The 24329-nt window shown below is 39.6% G+C and overlaps 1 protein-coding gene across 1 annotated transcript in view; it reads right to left on the minus strand.

The window, feature by feature from the left end:
* Window positions 1-24329, minus strand: part of MYOM1 (myomesin 1) — a 73586-nt gene that overhangs the window by 21868 nt on the left and 27389 nt on the right. The window contains exons 10-24 of the mRNA XM_072851298.1: window positions 23962-24103; window positions 21551-21750; window positions 19873-19929; window positions 19373-19497; window positions 17646-17829; window positions 16431-16605; window positions 14022-14143; window positions 13074-13091; window positions 10972-11168; window positions 10042-10168; window positions 9107-9291; window positions 7931-8045; window positions 2868-3024; window positions 1829-1935; window positions 1663-1707 (exon numbers count right to left, since the gene is read on the minus strand). Of these exons, the coding sequence (XP_072707399.1) occupies window positions 1663-1707; window positions 1829-1935; window positions 2868-3024; window positions 7931-8045; window positions 9107-9291; window positions 10042-10168; window positions 10972-11168; window positions 13074-13091; window positions 14022-14143; window positions 16431-16605; window positions 17646-17829; window positions 19373-19497; window positions 19873-19929; window positions 21551-21750; window positions 23962-24103 (1956 nt within the window). The remainder of the gene's footprint in view (window positions 1-1662; window positions 1708-1828; window positions 1936-2867; window positions 3025-7930; window positions 8046-9106; window positions 9292-10041; window positions 10169-10971; window positions 11169-13073; window positions 13092-14021; window positions 14144-16430; window positions 16606-17645; window positions 17830-19372; window positions 19498-19872; window positions 19930-21550; window positions 21751-23961; window positions 24104-24329) is intronic.

Below are 24329 nucleotides of genomic sequence, written 5' to 3' on the forward strand. Positions count from 1 at the left end.
TTTATTTTTACCTAGCACCAATACGCTATTGCGCCCATAGGTAGTCGCATTCTGTAAGGCTGCATTATTCAAGCAACCCATTTTCCCATGGAGTTACTGGCTGCAGATGTTTCCAAGCAGAAGTTACAATTAAATGCAGTTCAGAAGTACAAACAAAGCAACATGCAAGAGCTCATGTTGAATCAGAAATGCCTAGCTACTCATTTTGTTTAGACAATTCGGGTAATCCTCAAACTGATTATCTGGAGATATGACTAAAGTTTCATGTTGATCCATAGGAGCTCATTATTGTTTTTCTAGCCTCATAGCCATAGCCAGATGTATCTCAACCCCTATTTGTAATTTTTTTTTTTTCACTGTCCACAGGGCCTAGAGTAGCCAAAGCAAGTAAGACAGTTTCCTCCTTGAAACATTAGGATGTGTTCTGCAGTAATCTCCTTTTTTGCCTGTGCCTCCTGGAACCTCATGCCCAGCCAGAAATGTACTGTTACCGAACATGATGCAAAAAAGCAGACACTGTCTGTGTCCTGAGGAGCTTATTTTGTGACATTAGTTATGAACACAGAGCGTGGAAGAGCACCCAGAAGAGAAGGGTCAGGGCGAGTAAGGACGTGCGACAACACTAAGGTTTTGTGATGACTAACTTTCAGCGTGAAGATATAATTAGGAGGAAACAACTGGGAGGAGCAGGAGTAACCAAGGGGATGCTTGGACTGTCATTAAGCTGCCAAAAGGTGATACAATGTGTTGAGAAGTGTAGAGCTGATATGGAAAAGACACAGAAGGAAATGAGAGAGAGAGATGATGTGGGCAAAAAGACAGGCCATTTCTGCAAGCCAAGCTTTGACTGGGCTGAGAGGCGCGATGTGAGCTGAGTTTTCAGAGGTGCCAGCAGTGCATGCACAAAGCTGGAGATGTTAGAACATAAGCAAGAGTTTTAGTGCCTGGAACGAAGAAGAGGAGAATCTAGTGGGAGAAGATGAGACAAGGTTTAGGTCTCATCTTGTTGTGTGTAATAAGATTTATTATACAATCCAATTTATTATTATTTTTTAATTATTGAAGCTACATTCCAATGAAAATAACCAAGTTGTGCTACTACCAGGATATCACAAAGGTATGGGACGTCTGTGGAGTTGACCAAAATACCATCCCAAGCAGAAGGAAGGATATTAATATTGTCAAGTGTTACAGGAAAGAGGGAGGGAATTAATTTCAGCAGGAAAATTCTGTATATATAGATCATTACAGCTGAATTTACTACAGTTGCCTGCTTTGTTAACCTTAAATTTAACTTATGCTAACTTCAGTTGGCGTAAAGTTAGATAATTTTTCAAATTGAGGTTTTCAAATCATGTTAGGTATGCTGAGTAAGTATAAAAGGCTGTTCTGCAGAAGAAACAAAGCCAATGGGATACTTATTTTCCAACTGTTATATAGACATTATATGCCTAGACCAGTAGCCTGCAACAGATCAGGAAGAATATCAGTATTACACAAATGTACTGAAAGAAAGGGAGGGGGAAGAATCTTAGATTTTCAATTCAAAACCACTTTCACTTGAAATTACTACAGTGACTTCCCTACCTGATGGTGGCAGGAGCTTTGTGATACCCCACTGCATGCAAAACTCTCCCCTACAGACATGTTTGATTCACTTACTTGGGAATTTGCGTTCATGGCTCAGAGCAAGTAGGCGTTTCATTTCTGCAAAAGACGTAAAAGGCATAATATAAGGTGTGCATGCCTTATGGATCTGAGAGACACAGCAGTAGGGAAAAACAGATGTGAAAACAAAACAGGCATGCTTAATAGATATTGTGTCTACCTTCCTCATCAATTGTGTGGCTTGCTGAAACTCCATCAGTGTCTGTAACAACACAAGAGTAAATTCCCAAATCATCTTCTCCAAGATCCTTAAAGGTAGCTTTTGACCTTTAGGGAAAAAAAAAAAAAGCATTTTGATAAAAAGATGAGATCAGTCTGAACCAAACCCCTCCTCTAAGTCTATAACACCAGGTAAAAATAGTGTGGTATTAGCTTTCGCTCTGACTGAACAGGAAAATGTGGGGCTCTGGCCAGTATAAACCAGGGTAGGTCCTACCACGTGTGGTACAAATGGAGATAGCACAAGTCTCAAGTAGTGCCAAAATCACTGGAGATAGCTAGTTTAACCTAGCTCAAGCATGCTTAAAAACATGTTGTCAAGTCTTTGATGAGCATGAAAAGATACTGTAAGTACAGGGTGATTCAGTTTTCACGTGCAATACCAAGAGTGTGGTGAGCCACCGTTTCTTTCTGTATGGTTTCTACAACTAGAAGAGCACATAGGTGCTTCATAGGCTGAACCTGTGCATTTGTCATTTCTTCCTCTCTGTTAAAAGCCTGCAGAAACAGAGTAGGCTTGTAGAGCATTAGAGAAGTTACCAAATCAGACCATGGTGATGCCGTCAGAAGAGAGTCCTGCTTACTCCAGCATCTCTGGAGATTGCAACAGTGTTACATGGTAAAAACATTTTGCAAGCAACCAGATAATTTTATCCTTTGGAGGATAAAATAATAACAATAGGAATAATAATAATTTTCCTTGATTGACAGGCTACAAGATGACAGAGCACAGATTTTCTCTCCCTATGCCCAAACATAACTCAATTGCCTAACAGGAGGCCTGACTCATTCTGTTCAAACTACAATTTCCAAATGGTCTGCATATGGACTTGCTGGACAACAGAATACTCATAAAGTAGCCTTCCAGTAACAGAGGCAGATGTAACTCTTACTGAGGTCATACATCGAAAAGGATGGGTTTCTGTGACCAGCCTAGATCTCTAAAACACGAGAGTATTGCTACCGCCGAGGGTTCTTACTTTCCGCCTTTGGCATCGATGTTCAGTCGAGAGTCATCCTCAATTGGTTCATAATTCTTGGACCAAACAAACTTAGAGTCTGGAGACATCTGATCACATTCAAAGTTCAAGGAAATTACTCCGTTGTCATCTACATCAACCACCATTTCCTTTGTTCCTGAAAGACCAGAACAAGGCGATTTCACTTTCTCAGAGAAGCCAGCAAACAAATTTATATAGATATCATTCATAGGGTAGATTAAGCAGATCCTTGCCATTTTCTCAGTCAGCACATAAATTGCTGAAAACATTGGCATCCTCAGTCTTTGATTCACAAGAACAGTTCTTATTCTAATTCATAAAAATAAGGAACAGATTAAAGAGCATCGTAAATCAACTGATTTATTTGAGCAAGTCTAAGCACACATGAGAGTTACGATATTTGCTCTGGAAAAACCTGAAGGAAAAAAAAAAAAAGGCAAGCCTCTAAATCCACTAAATGTTTGAAATATTAAATAGCAATATTTTCCATGGTAAGGGGTAGTCAGAGCTTCAGAGCTTTCATTACGCAGCATTAATTTCTTATTCCCTAATAAAATAAGAGCTCTAAAGGGAATACCGCATGCAAGTGTTTGAAGTGTTTGAAGAGGTGCAGGAGGCAGAAGAGGAAACAATTGAGTTGCCCCATCAGGACTCACTTGTGCAACTGAGGCACATTTTCAGTGACTCTGGCTTCACTCCGGGAGGTTGGTTTAATTGCTGTGCTTGGCATCCAGCCCTGCCGCTGTCTGCAGAATTAATCCGGGGCCCACAAAGGGAGTGAATATTTGCAATTAGCTGCTTAAGTTGCCCACCCTGTTTTGCCAGTACCTACAGTCCTTGAGCTGGATAAGGTGACCCAGTTTGTCCTCTAAAAGGCCCTGGGGGTGAATCCCAGATCAGAAACCCAAGGGCACTTCTATCCTGCCCTCTCACACCCCACTGAAGCTGAGGGAATATCGTCTGGGATTCAGGCGGTTCGGTGAGCTCGTCATCTGTGGCATTAACTTTCATTTCAACAACTTGTCTGAGAATGTTAGGGAGAATGTGTGCACTGAGAGGTGCTGGAGAACATCCAGCCTCCTTTTCTGAACAGCTCTGAGCTGGATCTCGCGTCTGAATAGGGCACTCATGTTATATTACTTAGCTTAAGACAATTCCAGGCTTCCCAGAATGCTAATGACACACTTTCTCCACAAAGTATTGTACCTTAAAGACAAGAGCCTTATTCCTGACATTGAGATTAAATGCTTTATTGTCAGCATAATTCCTAATGAGCCTCAAGCATACAAGGAGATTTCTGTGTTTCATCATCTGAATACTATACACGTCCTTTCCAGCACTGTGAGTAGCTCCTGTAATGACAATTTGTGTACATGCAGCTTTCTTAGTCTTTATAATTTGCCACAACCATTTAATGAAAGATGAGATTAATATTTCCATTTTGGTACTGTTATTTACCAGTCCTCACAGTAATGAAGCACGTTAAGTACCAATATACGATAAATGAAGTCTAAGGTCTACAAATATTTTACTAGGCAGCAGCATATTTGCAATTTTTTTTATAATTTAATTTATTATATGGAAATTCATCACTTGATATTTCATTAGTGTTTAGTTTCCTGTAGGTCAGTAGCACATGAATCTTTTGATGGCAGTTTATGCAATGTGCAAAGAATTACAGCCAGAAGGTTCATTTGAAGGACAGAATCTTTTATATTTGTTTTAAAGTATTCTCATTATGATAAAAATGCATAGCATTTATTTCCAGAGGTGATGATGGCATTTACCTCTAATATTTATATGAGTAAAAAAAAAAAAAAAAAATCTTTTAAAATTACTGACCAGAGGTCTCCACCTATCCTTCAAAGTGGAACCAAAGAGGCTGCCATAGTAGTAGCAGTCTTAATTTCCCTCCTCTAAATAGCTTGGTGGTTTCAATATATCATCCAGAGCTTCTCTTAAAGTCATCATAAGAAATAAAATACTTAGATGTCATATCAAATCTCCATTTATCTGAGCGTTTTATTGCATTGAAAGGAAAGAGATAACATGAAGATAAAGCAGACAGCTTCAAAACACTAGTTAATGGCATCATTTTGAATACAGCAGTCAGAAAAGTTGAATGGGACAGGGTTTCATTAATTTTTGAGGTTCAAGCCCTTCTCAAGTGACTGATGCAGGATCAGAATCTAATTTTGCTTTGAACCAAGATGCAGAAGGACTAAGCAATGGGGAAGAGTTGCAGTCTGCTCTTGGATTTCCCCTGCTTCCTGTGAGATCCACACACACCGAAGTGCTTTTGTCTAAAGACAAAGTTATAGCTCAAAAGTAGCCTGGATTGGTATTTGTTTATGTGGGTGTGTTTTTTAATTTAATTTTAGAAGATAACTGTAAAAATTAAGTGTTTTCAAACAACAGAAGGTGGATGCAAAGTATTGCATTGTTATATTTACACATTTCACTGGATAAAGACAATTGGTACCATTCGTATTAAAGCAAATATTTTCATTCAGGATATTATTTACTTACATTCTTTGATTAGAAAGCTGAGTCATCTGGTGATTTTACACATTTGCCAAAAGCAACATTCCAGCAGGAATTGTCTAGAGAGACCTGACAATATTTTGTCTCCATCCAAGATGTTAATAAAGGTACTATTCATTGGGCAACACCAAAAGACTTGTGGTAATTTTTAAAAAATGGTATGATTGTTCTTGAGATTTTTGTGGTTTGAGTGAGAAAGGTGTAAGCCTGCCAAAGAGATTGCTTTCTGAAGTAGTTTTTTTTAATAATCCTTTTGTCCTTTCTTAATATTTTTAAGAAGCTTGGTTTGGTGGATGCCATATCTGCAGATCTCAGCTCAAAATATGGGTCAACCAGATTTGTACAAGTAAATAATTTTCAGCTTCCCTGAGAGTTCACTGGGCCAAACCCTGACTTTCCTGTGATCCTTCAGACATTACACCTATGAACCCAAGCCTCGCTTGCAAAAAGGCCATGATCCTGAGATGTACCTCCTTCTCTAACAGTGAAGATGTACCTCCTTCTCAAATGTTCTGCTCAAGTTCATATTGCCAGGTGGACACGTGCCTCATTTGAGTGAACATTGAAAATGCTGTACAAATTTTTTTTGTCATGATGATCATCTTCACAAGAGTTCACGTTCATTTTTTTTTTTGAACCGTAATGGCATGACCAATCCTTTATTTAGTACACTTGAAGATTGTTATCATAACAAGTTTTTATCAAAAGTCTGACAGATAGATATTAACCCTCAAAGCAAATGGATTAGTAAAGCCAAAAGTTTAGTACTAATACAGGTTTGATTCTCTTTTTAGAAGTGGTTGCTCTATGTAAGCTGTTTTCAAGAATAAGTTTCTAAGTTTTGCCTTACTCCACTTGCAGGTTATGGAAATAGCCCTAGTGCTTCAGCAGCTTGTAGATCTGAAATGATAGCTACTGTATTTTTGAAAGATCCAGTTCCAAGCCCTTCTTACTCGCACAGTTATCCTTTTTTGTACTCGTATCCCAGTCTTACACCCTCTCAACTTACCATCTACTTCTTCCAGTCCCTTCTTCCCATCCCAGCCTTACTAGCAGTCACCCCAGTCTCCCCACTCTGAGTTTTCCAGTTTTTATATCCCCAGTTTCAGACATCCTTTTTCAGACCTTCTTGACTTACAGCCTCACTGAGAGCTAACTCAAGGCTTCTTAGGGTTTTTGCTGCCCTGGTCATAAGGGCCAGGCAATTTATGAGAGCTGGGCCAGTGCTGCTGCAGGAATAGGAGATGTAAAAATGGACCTGGGAGTCAGAAAACAGGGAAAGGATCCCAGGGAAATACTCCTGAGAGAGCCGGGGTGGGAATGGGAACTGATGATCGCCAGGGATGTCTGCTCAACACCTCACAGTCAATACCATCCCAAATAAACCCTGACTATTTCTTCAGGCAGGAGCAGCTACCAACCTGACTGCGTAGGCAGGGTAGGCAGCTGTTTGCCCAGGTAGTCACCTCCTTTGCCTATACCCCTGCACTGCTAGTCATGCTCCCTGTGCCCGGCTGCCCCAGGCCCCCAGGCTGTCCTGCCTGCCCACTGCCTGCCTGCCTGCTCTTTTAGGGCTCTGAGAAACCTTCCCAGGTGGGAACAGATATGAGACACTGTGGGCAAAGGAAGGGAACTTGTCAGATGAAAAGAGGGTATATGGTGGATCCAGGCTGGGTTGTACCCCTGTACCTTATTAGGTCATACTAACTTTATACTAGATTTGGTCAAAATACCTGGGAGTTTCTTTTTCCACGTTGTAGGACCATCCGCTTCTAAAATAGTAATGAGTAGATGAGTAAGCCACAAGCCCATGCTTGTGTTTTCTGTTAGGGACTTAGTGACAAAAAGGTGTCGACTCTGATCGAAGTCGCCTATGTTACCTGTATAGCTAAATAAAACTGAGGGGTTTTCTGAAGTTCCAGGTATGGAGATTCTGCCTCTGCACTGGTTCCCGAGTTTCTTGCTGGCATTATAGACATGCTGGAGCCAGCCTTCAAGGATGACCCCAGCAAACAGTTGCACTTGAATTCCTACTGAAGGTGGTCTCCAAACTGAGTTCATTAAGTTTTTAAAGCCAAGAGAAAAAAGTAATTTCCTTTACCCTTTCCTCAGGCAATATTACATAAGTTAAAGACAGGAGAGAGATAAAACATAAACAATTGTTTACTATAGGAAGAGCAAAATCTACATATGTAGAATGTTTTGGTTGAGCTGATCTTAGTGGGTCCTCTGCTTATGTATTTATCTATAGATATATGCAAATCTTACAACTTTATTGTATTTTTATATTCCTGAACCTGTAGTTATAGTAAGAAAATCTGTTCTAACCTTAAAATATGCCAGACAAGAAAGTTATGACCCTCAACTCATTTCCTGCTTAGTAAAAAAGTTTGACTTGAGAGAGGTCAGACTGTTCACATACAGCCTGTATGTAAACACATCGCACAAACAGGAACCTGTTTAAATATGACGAAAAAGAGGATGTATTTCTAACAAACCTGGTCGTGTTTCAGCTACAACAGGATCCGTGACATCTGATGGTTTCCCAACACCAGCCTGGTTTGTTGCCCGCACACGAAACACATAGCTCACACCTTCTTTTAGACCACCTATCTGGAGGAAGCAAATATACATACATGCATGATGTGTTACAAAACAATGATTTTAATTTCACACTTCTTGCAATTCCAGTCTGGATGCTTGAATTATATTTCCTTTCTTTTTGTTTTGCTCCTTTTCCAGTTGACAAATATTTCTTCCTTGTGTTTTTTTTTTTTCTTCAATTCCAGAGTGACATGACTGATCTGTTTGGCTTGCTCCTTCCTTGTATGCATAGCTAACACTTAGACAGCATCGTTACTGTCATTGATTTCTTTGCAAAAGGAGCATTGTTATTGGAACAGAATGTTTTTACTCATGTACATTGACCTCTGAAACAGCATAGTCTTTTATTGCAGGTAAATTCTGGCTTTTTAAAATGAAATTATCAGGGTAATAAGTACCAGCCACACCTATTTAGAAACAGGAGGGCATTTAATTGTACAGATTTAATTGTAGTGACTTGAGGAATCATACTGATGTTATAACACCTGCAAATACTCCTTTAAAACATATATGAAAGGATCACACTTAGAGGTGAGTTGTCTTTCAAATATTCTGAAAAGCACACAAATAGCAAACCTACTTAAGATGTATCTCTAGAACAGAGATACAGCTGATCCTTTATTTAGAAGTAATTCCACTAAATGATGTAGCATAATAGTGCAAAAAGCTTGGGTTTAACTTGCCGTGAAATGTGAGGAGAGGGTACTTTGTATTAGAAAGAATCACCTGCCACATTATCACAACATCTATTTTTGTGCCATCTGTTTTTGTGTAGTGATACCTATCTTGCCCTTTGAACTAGAAAATGCTAGGATTGCTTCCTGCGTTATAAGAATGGTATTTGGTTTTAGCAGTGCTTTCTTTTATTTTTAGGCTTGTCATACCAGATTGTCTTCTGAGTTACTGTCTTGTCTGACTATACAGGCATTACACATGTGTATCCTCAGCACAACATAAACTACTATGTATTTCATTAAATGGAACCATGATCAGCACAGGATGATGCTCCTGAAGGCTAACTTCCTCAAGATTATACTGTTATACCAGTATTTGAATATTAAACTATTTACCTTCAAGAATTTCTTTTGAAGTGGCTTCTCATTGACACTTCTCCAATGTTCCTCCTTTGCTTCAGTTTCCTTCATATCAACATAATAACCAGCTATGGGACTACGACCAGTATAAACTGGTTGCTTCCACAGTAAAACCAAAGAGTCCTTCCTAACTTCTGTGTACGTGACATCATGGGGTGGCCCTGAAAAGTAAGAGTAAAACTTGGAGTTGTGGTATCAAAATAAATCCCAAGAGGGCTAATGCATAAGATTTCAAAAACTAAAACAAGACACCATGTTGTACACCCAGAGCTGACATAACACATGCAGCTCCTCTGTATCATATCCGGACCTGATATAAATACAACCCATGCCTATTAAAAAGACTAGCCCCAAAACCAATTCAATTTGTTGAGATTTGGTATCTTGATCAAATATTCATGAACAAACAAAACTGACAAATAATCTCCAAACTCAGGGAAATAAGTTAATTATTAAGCTAATGAGCTGCTTCAAGGACTGCTCTAAAGTCCGCTGAAGTCAATTGAGGTTGTTTTCATTCATTTCAATGAGTGTTAAAAGCCCAGCAATCTGGCCTTGAAGTGATACATTTGGACAAGGGTTATGGGACCTCATTCTTCTCTGCCTTGTGCCTTAGGCAGGTATTTATGTCTACCATTTAAACTATGAAGCAAAGTGGCAGACACTGTACAGAAACCAAGCAGGAAAGATAAAGAAAATACAAGCTGCTTGTAAAATGCTGCTGATTAAATGGGGATCGTTTAATGCATCAGAGTAAATGTACTGAATCAACATGATGGAGATTCAAGCCTGGGTGTGAACTTCAGTGCCCGTTGACTCCCCTGGAAACTAAAGTCACTGAGAACTTAGATAATCAGTCACAGAGCACCCTTGGGCTGTGAGTAACCTCCACCTCCCACTCAGGATCCTACCAGGTACAGCAATGGTCCATTCTTCACATTTGAAGGGCCGGCTGGGTAGCGAGGGTGTCCCAACCCCAGCCAGGTTAGCAGCAGCCACCTGGAACTGGTACACCATGTTTTCCTTCAGGTTTTGAATCTGCAGAATCAATAAGATGGTGCTTATTAACTTTGGATTAAGGCTTTAGGAGAAAGTCGCAATGACAATTGTTCGAGACATGAGCATGCTTTTAAGTGCCTAAAGAGATGTATCATACATATATATCATACATAAGGCAATATATATGAAGATGTATATCATACCTAAGGCGATAACTATCTTGGCTTTTCCTCTAATCAGTGGTGGAGCATACGTGAATGGTCTTAACACGCTCAAATTGTAAACCCCTTTTCCTATTGATAGATGCCTTGGTAGTGAGGGGGGGAGCAGGGTATTGCTCAACAGTCATTAATTTGTCTCGTGATACACAGCAAGTTCACTTAAGGCAAGAGTTGTCCTCACAGCAGGGTGAAACTCAGTCCTGGCATTGCTTTTCATTTGTAAAGCAGCTCAACGAGGTTGTAGCTAGCACCATTTCTAAACTGGGTCAAGAACTGATCACAAAACACAGCTAGTGCAGAGCTGGTTCTAGCACCAGCAAGCACTGGGGTAGATCCAAGCCCAGTAGGAATGCCATTTGTTGTGAGGGCCTGACTTACAAAAATTCAGGCTATGTCTAGAATAGTGCATTCACAGATGATGGTTGGTGCCAGACTAACAGATAAGCATACAAATAATTTTGCAAGGAAGTTTAACAGAGCTAAATAAATTTTTCGTCATGGATATAAAACCCTCTGAACAGCAATCTGTACACTGAATCATAATCCATCCCAATCTGTCTTTGAGATCTGTTTTGGAAATATTGTCTGCACCCACGGCAATTACAGAAGTTAACCTCTTACCCTGTATGCCCTCTCACTAATGGCCTTAATGTTGGCCTCCATCCATTTCCCAGGAACTCCATCAACCACTTCACGATAGTTCACGTAGTAGCCGGTAATTTCAGTTCCACCAGTGACTTTAGGTTGTTTCCATCCTAATACCATCGAGTCACGAACACTCTCAAGTACCATGATGTCATAAGGTGGAGATGGAGCAGCTGTTTCAACGTGAATAATATGTAAGTAGGAAGTAGTATTTCAATAGTCAGACTGGCATTCAATTACCGTATTCAGGTGGCTCCCATCCTGCATTTCCTAATTAGGACAATATTTATGTGGTCAAGGGAAGTTTCTGGAGTTGGAATAAGAAATGCAGGATAAAAGCTTCCATAAACCAAATGAAAAAATTCCTGCATAGGAATTAGTTCTCAGGATCATTTGTTTTTTGAGAAGCAAGCTGATACATAGTGAAAGAATGTGTTGCAATTGCAGCTCTGATGTAAGTGATTAGGACTCACTTTAAAACTGTGAAAAATGAGGAACTAAAACATTACAGGAAAAGTAAAAAAATTGGAGATGCAATGATTTGTTTTCTTTTGCTGAAAGCAAACCCTTTTTCACACATGCAATTTTCATTGTAGTTCCTTTTTGTAAATAGGCCCACATTCTTCCCTTCTGAGAATGGAGCTTATCTGTTCTTTTTTTTTTTTTTCTTTTAAATGTATGCACTGTGCAAATTTTATCATTGCACCCATCACATGATCTTACCTTAATGGAAGGAAGCATGAACATAGGCACTGTAGGCTGACCAGAAATGGAACACGTCTGTTACTGGAACTTACATTAAAAAATTTGCTGCATAATCCTCTTTTTTAATTATTTTTTTAACAATACAGAAATCATTAACTTAATCCCAACCCATTTTCTTATAAAGTCTTTTCTGTATCTAGTGGGGAAATGCTTGCCCACACCCAATATGTCATGCACCAGTGAAAAGTCCTACTTGTGACCCTGAAGACCTACTTCTGATAGAAATCCTGCATCATATATGTTTGCTTTTGTCTTTAATGTTTTATATCAGTGTCAGCTAGCTGCAGGTGCCTCTGCTTTGTTTTCTGTTCAACACTTTGCACAAGCCTTTTGAGTCTCACTTCAGAGGCCTGGGGAGGAATTCAGTTCACTGGCCAGGTACCAGGACTTAAATGAAATTCAAGCCCCACATTTCTTGGGCATAATGGGTGTTCAGGTGTTGACAACATAAAACGTGATTTTGTGCATCTGCCTTCAACTTGATACGTTTTCCTCATTACATATTGCTGTCAGTCAGAGGTACAACACAACATTCATTAGCATTGTGTCTCAGAGGATAAGCTGTAGCTTAGGCATAAATCCACAAAGGATCTTCATATATCCTAACACAACACGGATTTTGATGCTTACCAGCATAATCAGATTTTGTTTCCTTCACATGTACATAACCCAGAGACTAGGTAAGAAGACTCCTAACAAATTACTGAAGTGATTTAGAAATAATACAGTATCTTGGATACATTAATACATAGTCAAACAAGGTATTAAATTAGTAAATGGATTTATATGTTTCACTTTCAGTATCCACTGAGTTTGTAAAGTGGTCTCCGATACCATTACATGCATAATAATCTTAACAGAGAGTTTATCATGTAATTAATGGGTCTGATGGAAGATGCATCACTGGAGAACACGTTCGCTTATGGCATGGATGAGCAGAGGTTACAACCGTCTGAAGTGGATGTACCAAAGCAGTGAAATCTATCTATTTTATTAACTCTCACCTGTATCTTTCTTCTTTGTCACTTTTTCCAGTGTCAAAAGATCCCTGGGTTGAGACTTACTTGCCTGCTTAGCAGCAACTTTTTGTGGTGCAGATGTGACAGCATCCTTAACCATTTCTCTCGTGTTATTGTCTCCTGTACTCCCCAGTTTGTCAGAGCTACTGCGTAGTGTGCCTCTATTAAATTTAGCATTGCATTTTAGCAAAGCATCTGTGTCAAAGATAGGCTGGGAGGACTCATGCATGCCTTCCCAGCTGGTAGTGCGGTCTGTTAGTCCACCAGCTTTACCACTCAGTTCAGGACACACACCATGAAGCAATCCTCCCCCTATAATTGCCAGGAAACAGCAAAGACATTTTGAATTAGAATACATTATTTTTTCTTCATTTAGTCAACAGAATGAAGAAATGTATGCAGCGAACAATACAGCCAAAGTGTGACAAATAACAGGTTTTACACACAAAATGTTAAGTCTGAACGAACAAAAATTTGAAATGCATAGAATACCTCTCAACCTGCTCACAAGTAATGCTTTTTTAATAATGTCTACTTTTCAGAGCAGAAGAAATATGGAAAGTTAATAGTAATCTTCATTTGCTACAATTATTTTAGTATGAGATCTTCCAAGTCGTATTTCTGATCCTTTCAAGATGATCTCAAAAAATTGCCTTAGGCCACATCTCTTTTCTCTAAGGTTGTGAGGTATGCAGTTTTGATACAAATGAGAGGATGCTGCAGACACACAATTTATTCTAGCCCAGTGATCTCATTAATCTTTATGGATTAGTTCAGGCAGTGGCAAACAGAAATAATTCATCAACAAAGGCAGAACACACAGGGTTATAGAAGGTTTACAAAAGACACATTGCACTGATTATTAGGTTTAGGTATGGAAACAAATTTCTTAGAAACTGACTGTATATAGGATGGTGTGCATTAGAGGTGATAAATAGCACATTACGGAATCAGAATGACATTCCATTTTCCAGGATACCTATGAAGTGAACTTGGCAGTGCTCTCTTACAGTGGTTCACACGAAACACCTGAAGAAGACTGGATGGTGAAGGTGAACAGTCTACAAGAGTGCAGTGATTGTGAAGCTATGGCTGTGAGACTATAGGATCTATGGATAAATTATTATTTGTGGACAGCATTGTAAAACAAAACAATTAGTTACAAATAGCTGCTGAAAACATCCTAACTTAATTAAAAAAAAACATATTTACCACTGAAAAGAGCAATGGGAAATAGCTTACCAATGGCTGCTTGCACTTCTATAGGCTCCGAATCCTGTGAAAATTCACTGAGTCCTGCTGCATTAACAGCTCTGACTCTGAAAATGTACTTCTCACCATTGATAAGCCCATGGCAAATGAATCTGAAACAAATCAGTGAAGGAATACTTAGAAAGTATCATGAAGAAAATAAAAATCTTAAGGCGGAAAATAAAGCATTTCTTCCATAAAATTTATTCTGGTTTCTGAAAACTGAGCATAAACCATGATCTCAGTCAGTTAAATGAAGGTCAAAGAATGCAGAATGTAGATACATTCATTCACGCAATGGGGTGCGTGAATAATATACCTCATTCACGCAATGGGGTGCGTGAATGTCTAAAACCATGTCTCTTTAGACATACCGTTTACCAACAGTCTTTCCTTCTTAAGACTACACAAGTTTTTGTGTTACCAGAGGGTCTACCTTCTACTAGTATATAAAATCCATGCTTCCTAATGGAAACAATGCAAAAATTTGCAGAGATAAGGTCTATATTTGCTTGTGGAATATCTTCATGACATAAGTAAAAGACACCTGTAGCACAAGTTCCCATAATTTTCTTCCAATCATAAATGAAAAATTGCAACGTTCAAAAAAATTGCAGGGCATTGTACAAGAGCTAAAGAAAAATAAGTGTCTGATTTTTTATTTCACTTCCTTGCTTCTATACACGACACAATAATCTAAGTCAGACAAACTCTTTTATTAGAATTGGTTTTCTACTGGATTACCTAATGATCACATTAAAAAAACCTCATAAATTTTCTCTAGTGTGCACCCTGAAAACACAAAATTTCCCAAGACAGGAATAATTTATTTCAGAAAAATTGTGTTTTGGAAATTTAAACATTTTATTTACAACAACATTTATTTTTCAGTAGGTATTTTAAGTGTATTTTATTTCATGTTACTTTTATTTTGTTCTACTTCATAATGTCATGTCTTGCACTACCAACACTGACATCATGCAATGATGTGCAAAACAAATATGATGTGGAAAACAAAATGTATTTCAAAATCAAAATTTTATTCTGGGGAGAAAAATGAAACCCGAATCAAAATTTTCAGAGCAGAATTTTCTCTACCCATTCTACCAGACTTTTCCAAATCATTTGCTTTCACCAGGATGTGTGCAGAAAACAAATTTCAAAAGATCAAAATACTGCATAATGCAAACTATGAGCTACAGCTAATGCTTTGAGATTGACTGAACCAGAAAAGCCAAAAGTTAACAGACAGTCTGTGCCTGACTGCATGATACATTATATCGCACTGACTGAAAATGCAGTGATAGGAACCTAAGCAGTGTAGTTACATCACAATATATAGTAACTCAGAACAATATTTTTATTTCTATGGTGAATAAAGATCACGTTTCATGTTTTAAAATAAGCAAGCAGCACGAAACTTGCCCAACATTTGATGTAACCACAATATAAATCATAGAAGTATGTATGAAAGTTGCAATATAAATGCACAAAAGAATACTTAAAGGAAATTGTTCTGCTTGTGTTCAAGCAAGTGGGGTTTTAGGTACTTTGGATATACTAAGCACTTACAATGCCCTTCTAAACAAGAGTGTTGGTCCAAGAGTATTTACCAGAGCCTTACTTATTGTAATAAGGGTTGTCATGGATAGCAATTACAAATAAGCATAATCAGTCATAACAAGCAGGGACTGCTTCTGGACTGACATCAATCCACTTGAGATCAAGTTCTGCAATTAATCCTTTAGACTCTGAAGATTACATCCTTATTCAAACAAAATCAAGTCTGATTTAGCTTGCAAAGTTTTAAATCTTTATTAGTTTTTCTGACTAGAGACTGAGCTTCATGTCGGTAAGAAATGTGAGTTTATACCCAATATTTAAGAGTGTTCATTAATATCTTGATAATTGCAAGTGAAAGAGCAGTTAGAAAATAATATTGTTAGCGTGATATAGTCCACATGTCCTCCTGACATTCAAGATATACAGTCCAGAAATGTTTACAGCAGTCTTCCAAAACTTTGCTTCCAAACATTATGCAGTTTAGTTTTCCACATTTGTAACTTCAGTCATGCCTTGCTGTACTGTTTTTCAAACTGATAGGCTGTACAATAGCTAGAACTAGCAAGCTGCTTCTCTTTTCTTCACTAGCAATGTCCATGTTTCCTCTCCCTTGACTAATTGTTTCTAATATAAGGTTGATTATGAATTCCTTTTGGGCAAGACTCACAGTTTGAAATACGTTTTTATAACTTGTTATGAACTTCACCTGCAAGAGCAATTCCAGCCTGCTGGCTACCACAGAGCCATTAACTTTACTACTACTAATGGCTGGAAAGCACATATATTCAGTAAATCAAAAACTGGTGACCATAATTTCCATGCTTTAAAATCCATTACCTTGTGCCTTTCACTGGATTGTTGTTGCATGGTTCCCAGCGACCAGATCCAACTACACTTGACTCAATGTAGTACCCAACCAGCTCCTTGGCATCTGGGGGCTCTGTCCAAGTGACAACAACTGAGGTATCTGTATTCCTAGTTGGCATAATACGCCCAGGAGCTTTGGGAATATCTGTGGGAGAGAAACAGAACTAAATTAGTGACCAGCCAGTCAAAAATTACAAATAAAATAAGAGTGACATTCTGTTCTTGATTATATTAGCACAACTAACACAGATTTAACCTCCCAAAACTCCTCTGATTTCGATCAAGCAATCTGGCACAGCAGGACAGGATCAGTAGGTTCAAGCCTTTGATGGTGAGGTTCCTCATGTCTCCATTGCCTATGGTTATGGGCATTTCCTTCAAACTAGATTTAGTTTATTCCCTTGTGCTGAACATCTGCACCAGAGACATGATTTGGAGCTTTCTAAAAGGGAAAATGTGTTAGGTGCACACTGAGGGATTTTGTGCAGCCCACAGAGGGATTTTGTGCAGGCCACAGAATAAGTCAGAAACAAATGCCCTGGTAAGTGGCAAAATGCATCTAAAGGTTTTTCAAGAAGAGCTGTTTTACTCTTCTTCTTAAAGAATGTAGTTCATGTGCATCAAACTGCTCTAAGAATTCAACCAATATGAAGTAAATGGAGACAATCTTGGAATTGGATTCAAATCTGCATTGCCATTTGGAAACAGATTGCTAATGTAGACATAGCTACTGATGCTTTACTGTGGTGAACATCTTGGCTTTTCTTCCAGTGAAAATAGTCTCTGCATTCATGTAAGTATTAAATTCTTCACTTTTGTTTAATTTGGCAAACAAAGAAGGTTAAATTCTGCTGATGTCTGGGCTTATTTTCAATAAAGACTCTAAGTAAAACAAAACATTTTTGTATTTCCTTGAGTTAATTTTCTTTCACTATTTGCAGCCCTTGCAGTTCTTGGCATTGCTATTGGCAGCTTAATTCCCTTGGTTTGCATCTGTCATTTGACTATACATTAAAGGTTCAACAACCCAAACCAAAATTATTTTACCTAAAGGGAATAAATCACTGACTACTCTTCATACTTGAGTTAGTTACTGGGCAGCTATCTGTCTTCAAACAAAACAATTACATCATAAACTGAAAAGATACCATGGAGGTAATTTACTACATACAACCACACCCTTACCAAGTTTGTCATCCACCACAGTGGCTTCAGTTGCTTCTGAAGGTTCACCGATTCCAGCTGAATTGCAACAGCGAACTCGGAAGCAGTAGGATTTGCGTTCAGCCAAATCAAACACTGCAAAGCGAGGAGACTTCACAGGGATCTCGGTGTTCACCCTTTGCCAGTCCTCTGTGCCAGCAATGCACTGCAGTCAAACCCAGAAACCGCAGTTGGAACAAAAGTCTCTGAACACCGAGTGTCTAACCTGACAAGGCTTTCTAACCAGACCACCAAATGCATGTCTGCTATGGAGAACGGGGAGTCACGTTCCTTTTTTTGACTTTTCCACAGAATGAGCATATTTCAAAGCTTATGAAGCCCAGATGTCCACCTACTGCAGAAAACATACATAAAAGCTTACTGGTTTTAATATATCAAAGCTAAACTCCTCTCCACCACAAGGAAATGATGTTATTATTAACTGCATCCGGTTCGGAACCACTTTCAAAATAAGTTCTGCAGACATTCAACATGATCCAAAGAACAAAACTCTAACATTACCACATTGCTTCTAGATGCTCTTGTGTCAGTCTTAATGTTTTTGGGGTGGCTTCCAGAATTAATCAGGATCTGACCTTCATTTTCCAGAAAAAAATTAACATGTGCAATTAATTTGTGAATTGTTTTTATTTCTGTGGGTAGAAGCTCTACATACCATGATCACTTATACCATTAATATTAGTGATTAATTTTTGCCTGTGATTTACATTAAGGACGATTTCAAGTAATGGTTCTGGTTTCTGAGGGATTTCAAATTCTCAGGAGAACGTTATGTGACATTAGTGCTCAGTACTCAGCATGCAATAAGTTATTAAAAAGCTTTCTTATATGGAAACTCAAAATTCATATATTCATCCTCTCTAAGTCTGTTGCTAAGTGAAACTCATTTATTTTGACCAGATTTCATAAGAGAGATGAAAAACACGTAATGACAAGATATTTATGTCTCCCTTGATGACACCTCTAGACTGATAGGGAAAAGCATTGATAAAAAAGTTAGTGAGCCATGAGATACAAGTAAAAAGGCTGATGGCGTGAAGAATTTTCTAGGCCAGCAGCCATGCAAAAAAAATCTCAGAAAAGCAGAACACTGAAATTAAAACTGATTCTGTTCTAGAAAAGAAATGTTGTCATCTTTGCTGAGCTGGTGAAGCAAATGGAAAGTTAATGTAGAGGATAAATATGAAAAGGCAGCTGGAGGAGAAAGTGCTGATGCCAAGAAACTCTTGCAGAATGCCTCCATCCAAAATGTTAACAATCTGTCCCACCAGACAAGCTTCATTTATACAATTTTTATTTTATATATGTATGTATATATATTAAAATATATATTTTAATTTTTATATATATATATATGTATATATATACACACACATGTGACTTTGCTCTGTGCTTTCTTATTATAGAGGGAGTTTGTCAGCCTGTCTACTCCAGGGTAGGTCAATGACACAATTCATAAAAGGATATTACAGTGTGTGACACATTCTGCATCTACTTTCCTATTTCCCATCTTTCTTTTCTTCCTAGTTTATATTAATCTACAGTAACAGTTATCTTGATGAAGTTCTAGTCCTGGCCCTAGTTTGAAACTGTCAGGTGGAAATGAAAGTTCACTAAAAGTCCAGAAGAGATGGCAAAACAAATATAAAAGATTGCCACAACATGATTCTGATTTTGTCCAATTTTACCTTTTCCACAAAGTACATGATACCCTCATGGCCCCGCTGTCCAGGAGGTTTCCAGCTAAGCACAACATAGTTCTTGGTGGCTTCAATAACTTGGAGGTCTGTAGGTGGACCAGGAACAACACCCTCTGAAGAACAGGGGAGAAGAATAGGAAAGGGAACTGGGATTTAATTCCTTCATACTTGTATCAGAATTAGTGCCATAATTAAAATATAGTATTAATATACCTTGTCACGTGATTTTTTAAAAAAAACATAGAGTTAAAAGTCTTCTAAGTATTGGTTTTAAATGTCCTTCTTTTAACTCTAAGCATGTTTATTTGTTAGGTCCTGAATAATGAAACCTCGCCACTACAACCAAGTTGGGAGTTATTCAAGGTCAAGTGACTCTCAGAACGACGAGCTTTGGGTGCATGCCAAAGTCCACTGAACTCACTGGGAGTTTTCCTAATTACTCAGCCAGCTTCACATTAGACTTTTGTAGGCAAAAGGGCTGTGTTTACCTGCAGGTTCTTCCTCAGTGACAATAATCTGTCCAGTCCAGGGAGCAGAAGGGTGACCTGAAACGAATGTCAGACGTATCATAGAAATTCAGGAACTTTTGAAATAACGAGAAAACCGACTCTTGTGTGGTTCAAAACTAACATTTGCAAGATTCACCTGAGCTCCATTTATGGTTACTGCTGTGACTGTTGCTCATGTAGCAAACTAGTTACCCAAACTAGTTGTAGGCTGACCAGCTTGAATATTGAGAGCAGCTCAGCAATCAATATAGCTAGAAAATTTAATCCACTGAAACATCTATTCCTTCCTAAAATGTCACTGAAGACACCAAGGTAACAAGCAGAGGTATTTGGCTCAGCTCATCGTTTTCAGAGAATTAACTTCAACTTTATTTTCCGTACTCTATTCATTTGGTTTAACAGTTCACTCATTAAAGGAACAGCCAAATTCCTGCAGGCTGCTCTTTGTCTCTTTTTAACCACTTTCCCTCACATTACCTGCTTTCAAATCATGGGTCACAGTCACAAACAGAAACTGCTTAGCCTGACTCAACATATTCACTTGATATGATTTGGGTGGCTCTCTCAGCGCCTCTACGTTATCATATTATTGTAGTTATGCATTCAGCCATCAACCAGGTCAATGCACTCGCAGAGATAATTTTTGCAAATGCTGTTCTCCACCCCCATGTGCTTCACCTTACGTTGGCTGATCTGTTTTGGAGATGCGAGCAGAGAGGGAGCAGGTGGGGAGGAAAGAAGATCATGAGGGACAGGAGGAGATATAACAGCAATAGCCCACCAAGACCAGACTTTATCTCCCGAGACAGCTTCCACACTTCCCAGTGAAAAGAAGAGGCCTCCCCCAGGCTTCAGGTTTCACATGTCTGAGCACAATGTTTCCTGGCAGTGCCAAACCTCTTTCCTCCGGCCTTTTGTTTTTATTCTGAATGGGAACCTTGATCATCTGACTGCAGTCTGTAGCTTGCAGCATGATATACAGTAAGACATACAAGCTGAGACCGTGGGAGCCCTGTAGCTTTGCATAAAATACCCCTTCACATTGGACCATTTTAAATAGTGAAACTTCAGAAACAGGTACAAATAATTGGATTTTAGGCATATGATTTTGGCATATGCGTAGAGAGGTGGATTTGGAAGCAAAATGTCTGGGACATTGCCAGGCCACAGGAAAAATATCTTTGACTTGTAAAATGTTAACTTTAAAGCAGAGAACTTGGGATCAATTATCTACCGGGCTACCCTGCTACCGTGCTGATGTTACTGCAAGACTTTGATCATCACATGAGCACAGAATCAGCCACCCTTGTCTGCAACACAGAGAGAGACTATTCACAAGATCCGTTCAGCTATTTTGTTGGCTGAACAAAAGCAAGTCTCTTCAGGCAATTAGCTTTCCTGTGCCTTTTCCCCACTTCCTGCAAGTTTGGAGTGTAGCACCGCAGCCAGCAAAACCCATTTGAGCAGATAGAGCACTTTGTGCAAAGCACCCTGAGATGATTTCTTCTGGGCAAAGCTGTCTCCAAAGAGTATTTTGGTTTTGCATTGCTCCCTCTAGTAGGAGGTTTATGAGTAGATAGTAATCTTTTTTTTTTTTTTTTTAAATGAGTTGTAACTTCTTAAACCTCTCAGGCAATCTGCAAAAAGCACATCTTACTTCTAAGCCTGGCTCTGTCAGCAGGATCCAGAGCAGCCACGGGCTCTGACACCCGGGACGGTAGGCTAACGCCAGCTTTGTTCACAGCTCGGACTCGGAAAATGTAGGAACGGCCTTCAATCAGACCAGTGACAGGAAAACGAGCAAACTTCACAGGAGTCTCATTGCACTGGGTCCAGTGGGTGGTGCCAACCTCACACCTGAAAAATACAAACAGCAGTAGCAGTGCTGGGAAGGGAAAAATGCAAACTCGGGGCACCCACCCCCCTTTACAGCTTCACCATCTTCACCATCTGTTCGTGTTCACTGGCTGGTCCATACCAGTTTCCTCAGCAGCGTCATATACTGGTGACATCAAAGCAGCTGCACCAAGGGGTCAGGGCTGAAGTACCAGCTGGGCATGCACTAAATCCCTTGCAGCTGCACTCCTTCTTTCCTGAACCGAGGAAGGGACATGAGCAGAACTCACTTCACTGTTTAAACCCTCCAAAGTATGCTCCAGGATGCTTAGGGAGTGTCAGCTTTAGCATACTTGAAGGGACATGAAATACACGTATCTTTTCAGTTGCCAGAAGGCGACTGGCTCATCTTTCATGCACAGTGCTCCACTGTACGTCCTGCAAAATGATGGGTTTCATGGGGTGTGGAGACCTCCGTTGTGAGTTCTGTGACCAGCCCAGCACACAGATGGCTGTGAGTAGGGTTGAAGTCAGGCACTCAGCCAGACCCTGCTTCAAACACCGCTGGCGCTGCTAAGGGAGCCTGCGGCGTGGTGGCTGCAGCCCCCGCCACGGCGAGAGCCGGCGGGGTGGTGCTGGTCCCACTGCTGCTCAGCCTCACACCTGGCAGGAGGCTGGTTTCTGGCAGAAGGAAGAGATAACCAGCAGCAGGGAGGGACAGCAGTGACTTCAGCTCAGGGAGACAGGAGGAGCCTGTGGGGATGGCTTCCCAGTATCCAGCAACACGGCCGACAGGAACATGAGCTAACAGCTCGGGAAAGACCTTTTATTGCTGCTGAGATATCTGCCAAAGCGAATGTTACAGTGCCTACCCAGATTTCTTGGTAGATGCAGGCGCCTCCTTTCTGGGAATTGTTACCGTCTCGCTCAGGGCAGTTTTGTGGTTCTGGTTTCCGCTGGGGGCGAAGGATGCCTGAGCTTCGCCTCCAGTGTTAGCACAGACCGGTCCTGCTGCCTTGGGCAACCCACTTACAATGTGGGGCAGTTAGAGGCTACCCTGGCTGAATATTTGGGTGCCTAAATACCTTCGGTGGGATCAAATACTGGAGAGCAGTAACAAAGCTTTGAATTTAGGAGCAAATGTAGAAAAAAGGAGGTGAACACAAGAGAAAAAGCAAAATGCCATTTGTCTTGCAGTTACTCTCAGTGCTAACCTCCCTCAATAGCCTAGTTTTAAAATGAGATATTATTTTTCAGAGTCTAGTCCTGTCTTTTGTTTAGGATTTTTCAATGAATGTTAAAGAGCTGTAGCTTAGACCTAGCGCTACCTAGTTACAGCAGCAACTGACACTCCTAAGTTGTCAAACCAGTAAAATTATATTTGAATAGAATGTACTGATGTTAGATTTGTTTCACAAAGCAATGCCCTCTTTTTACACATATATAATTTATGTATATACAATGGCATAATATAGTGGCATAATTATTTTTATATATGTGTGTGTGTGTAATGTTTGGGGTTTTTTACGTGCATCTGAATAAGCCCACAGGAACTCCATATTACTAATGATGTATTCTGTTACTGAAATCCAAACAAATATTACCAGCTCTGCAGGTCATTGCAAGTCTCAAAATACTGACTGAATTTCTTAAATCCCAAGCTTCTGGAGTCCTGCCCCTGTGTGACACATTCAGTTTTCATATTTTTAAAAATGATTTCCAATTCTTATTGTTGCCAAGAAAAACACATAAACACGATCTGCATGAAGCTTGTGAATCTAAGAGTTTGGAAAACAACAGCACGTAAAAGAAATCCAACTCCCTTTAAGATAATATTTTACTTTCTTGTATGTACGTGGTAACTATTTGGAAAGGGGCAGGAGAGCACTGATACAGAAGGAGCCACAGCTGCCTGATGAAGGAGCCGATCTTGTAAGGTACCAAACTGCAAAGTCCCGAGGCCTCTCAAGCCTCATGAGGAGGAGCGAGGGCTGAGCTACGCAGTGTCTCACAGAATCCCTTCTATGTAGTTAAATGAAGCAGGACGGAATTATTTCCATGGAAGTTAGATCAGGCCCGGCCAATCTAAAACAAAAAACGTAATTTTCTTCTGGCCAGCAACAAGAATGAAAATACCAATGACCATTTTATCTCACGCTTTTCAATGTGCTTTTAGGTTTTGAGTTAGAATGCGCAGCAATACGAATTCTCCAGTCTGGCGTGGTCACTGACCTGTCAATGAAATATCCGAGGATAGGGTTTCCTCCATCAACAGCGGGCTGCTTCCAGGAGACAATGACGTAATCTTTGTTGGCATCTAAGCACTGCACGTCCAGTGGTGCACCAGGGGCTCCGGGGATTTCAGCATCAGCATCTATGAGGATGGAGACATACATTTCCAAATGTGATGCACAGTTCTTTCACAATTATTGATCTTTAAGGACCGAACTCTGTTCCTACTGAGACAAAAAAAGAAGTTCCATCACTGGCTTCAAAAAATATTTGTTTTTATATCGCCAGTGTTTTTCTAGGTTTTGGTTTTCTCTTTGCCACATTTACAAATGCTTAATATGTTACAGCATATACTGTAAATGTAATTC

This window comes from Ciconia boyciana, chromosome 2 (assembly GCF_034638445.1).
Source record: "Ciconia boyciana chromosome 2, ASM3463844v1, whole genome shotgun sequence".
Classification (NCBI taxonomy): domain Eukaryota; kingdom Metazoa; phylum Chordata; class Aves; order Ciconiiformes; family Ciconiidae; genus Ciconia; species Ciconia boyciana.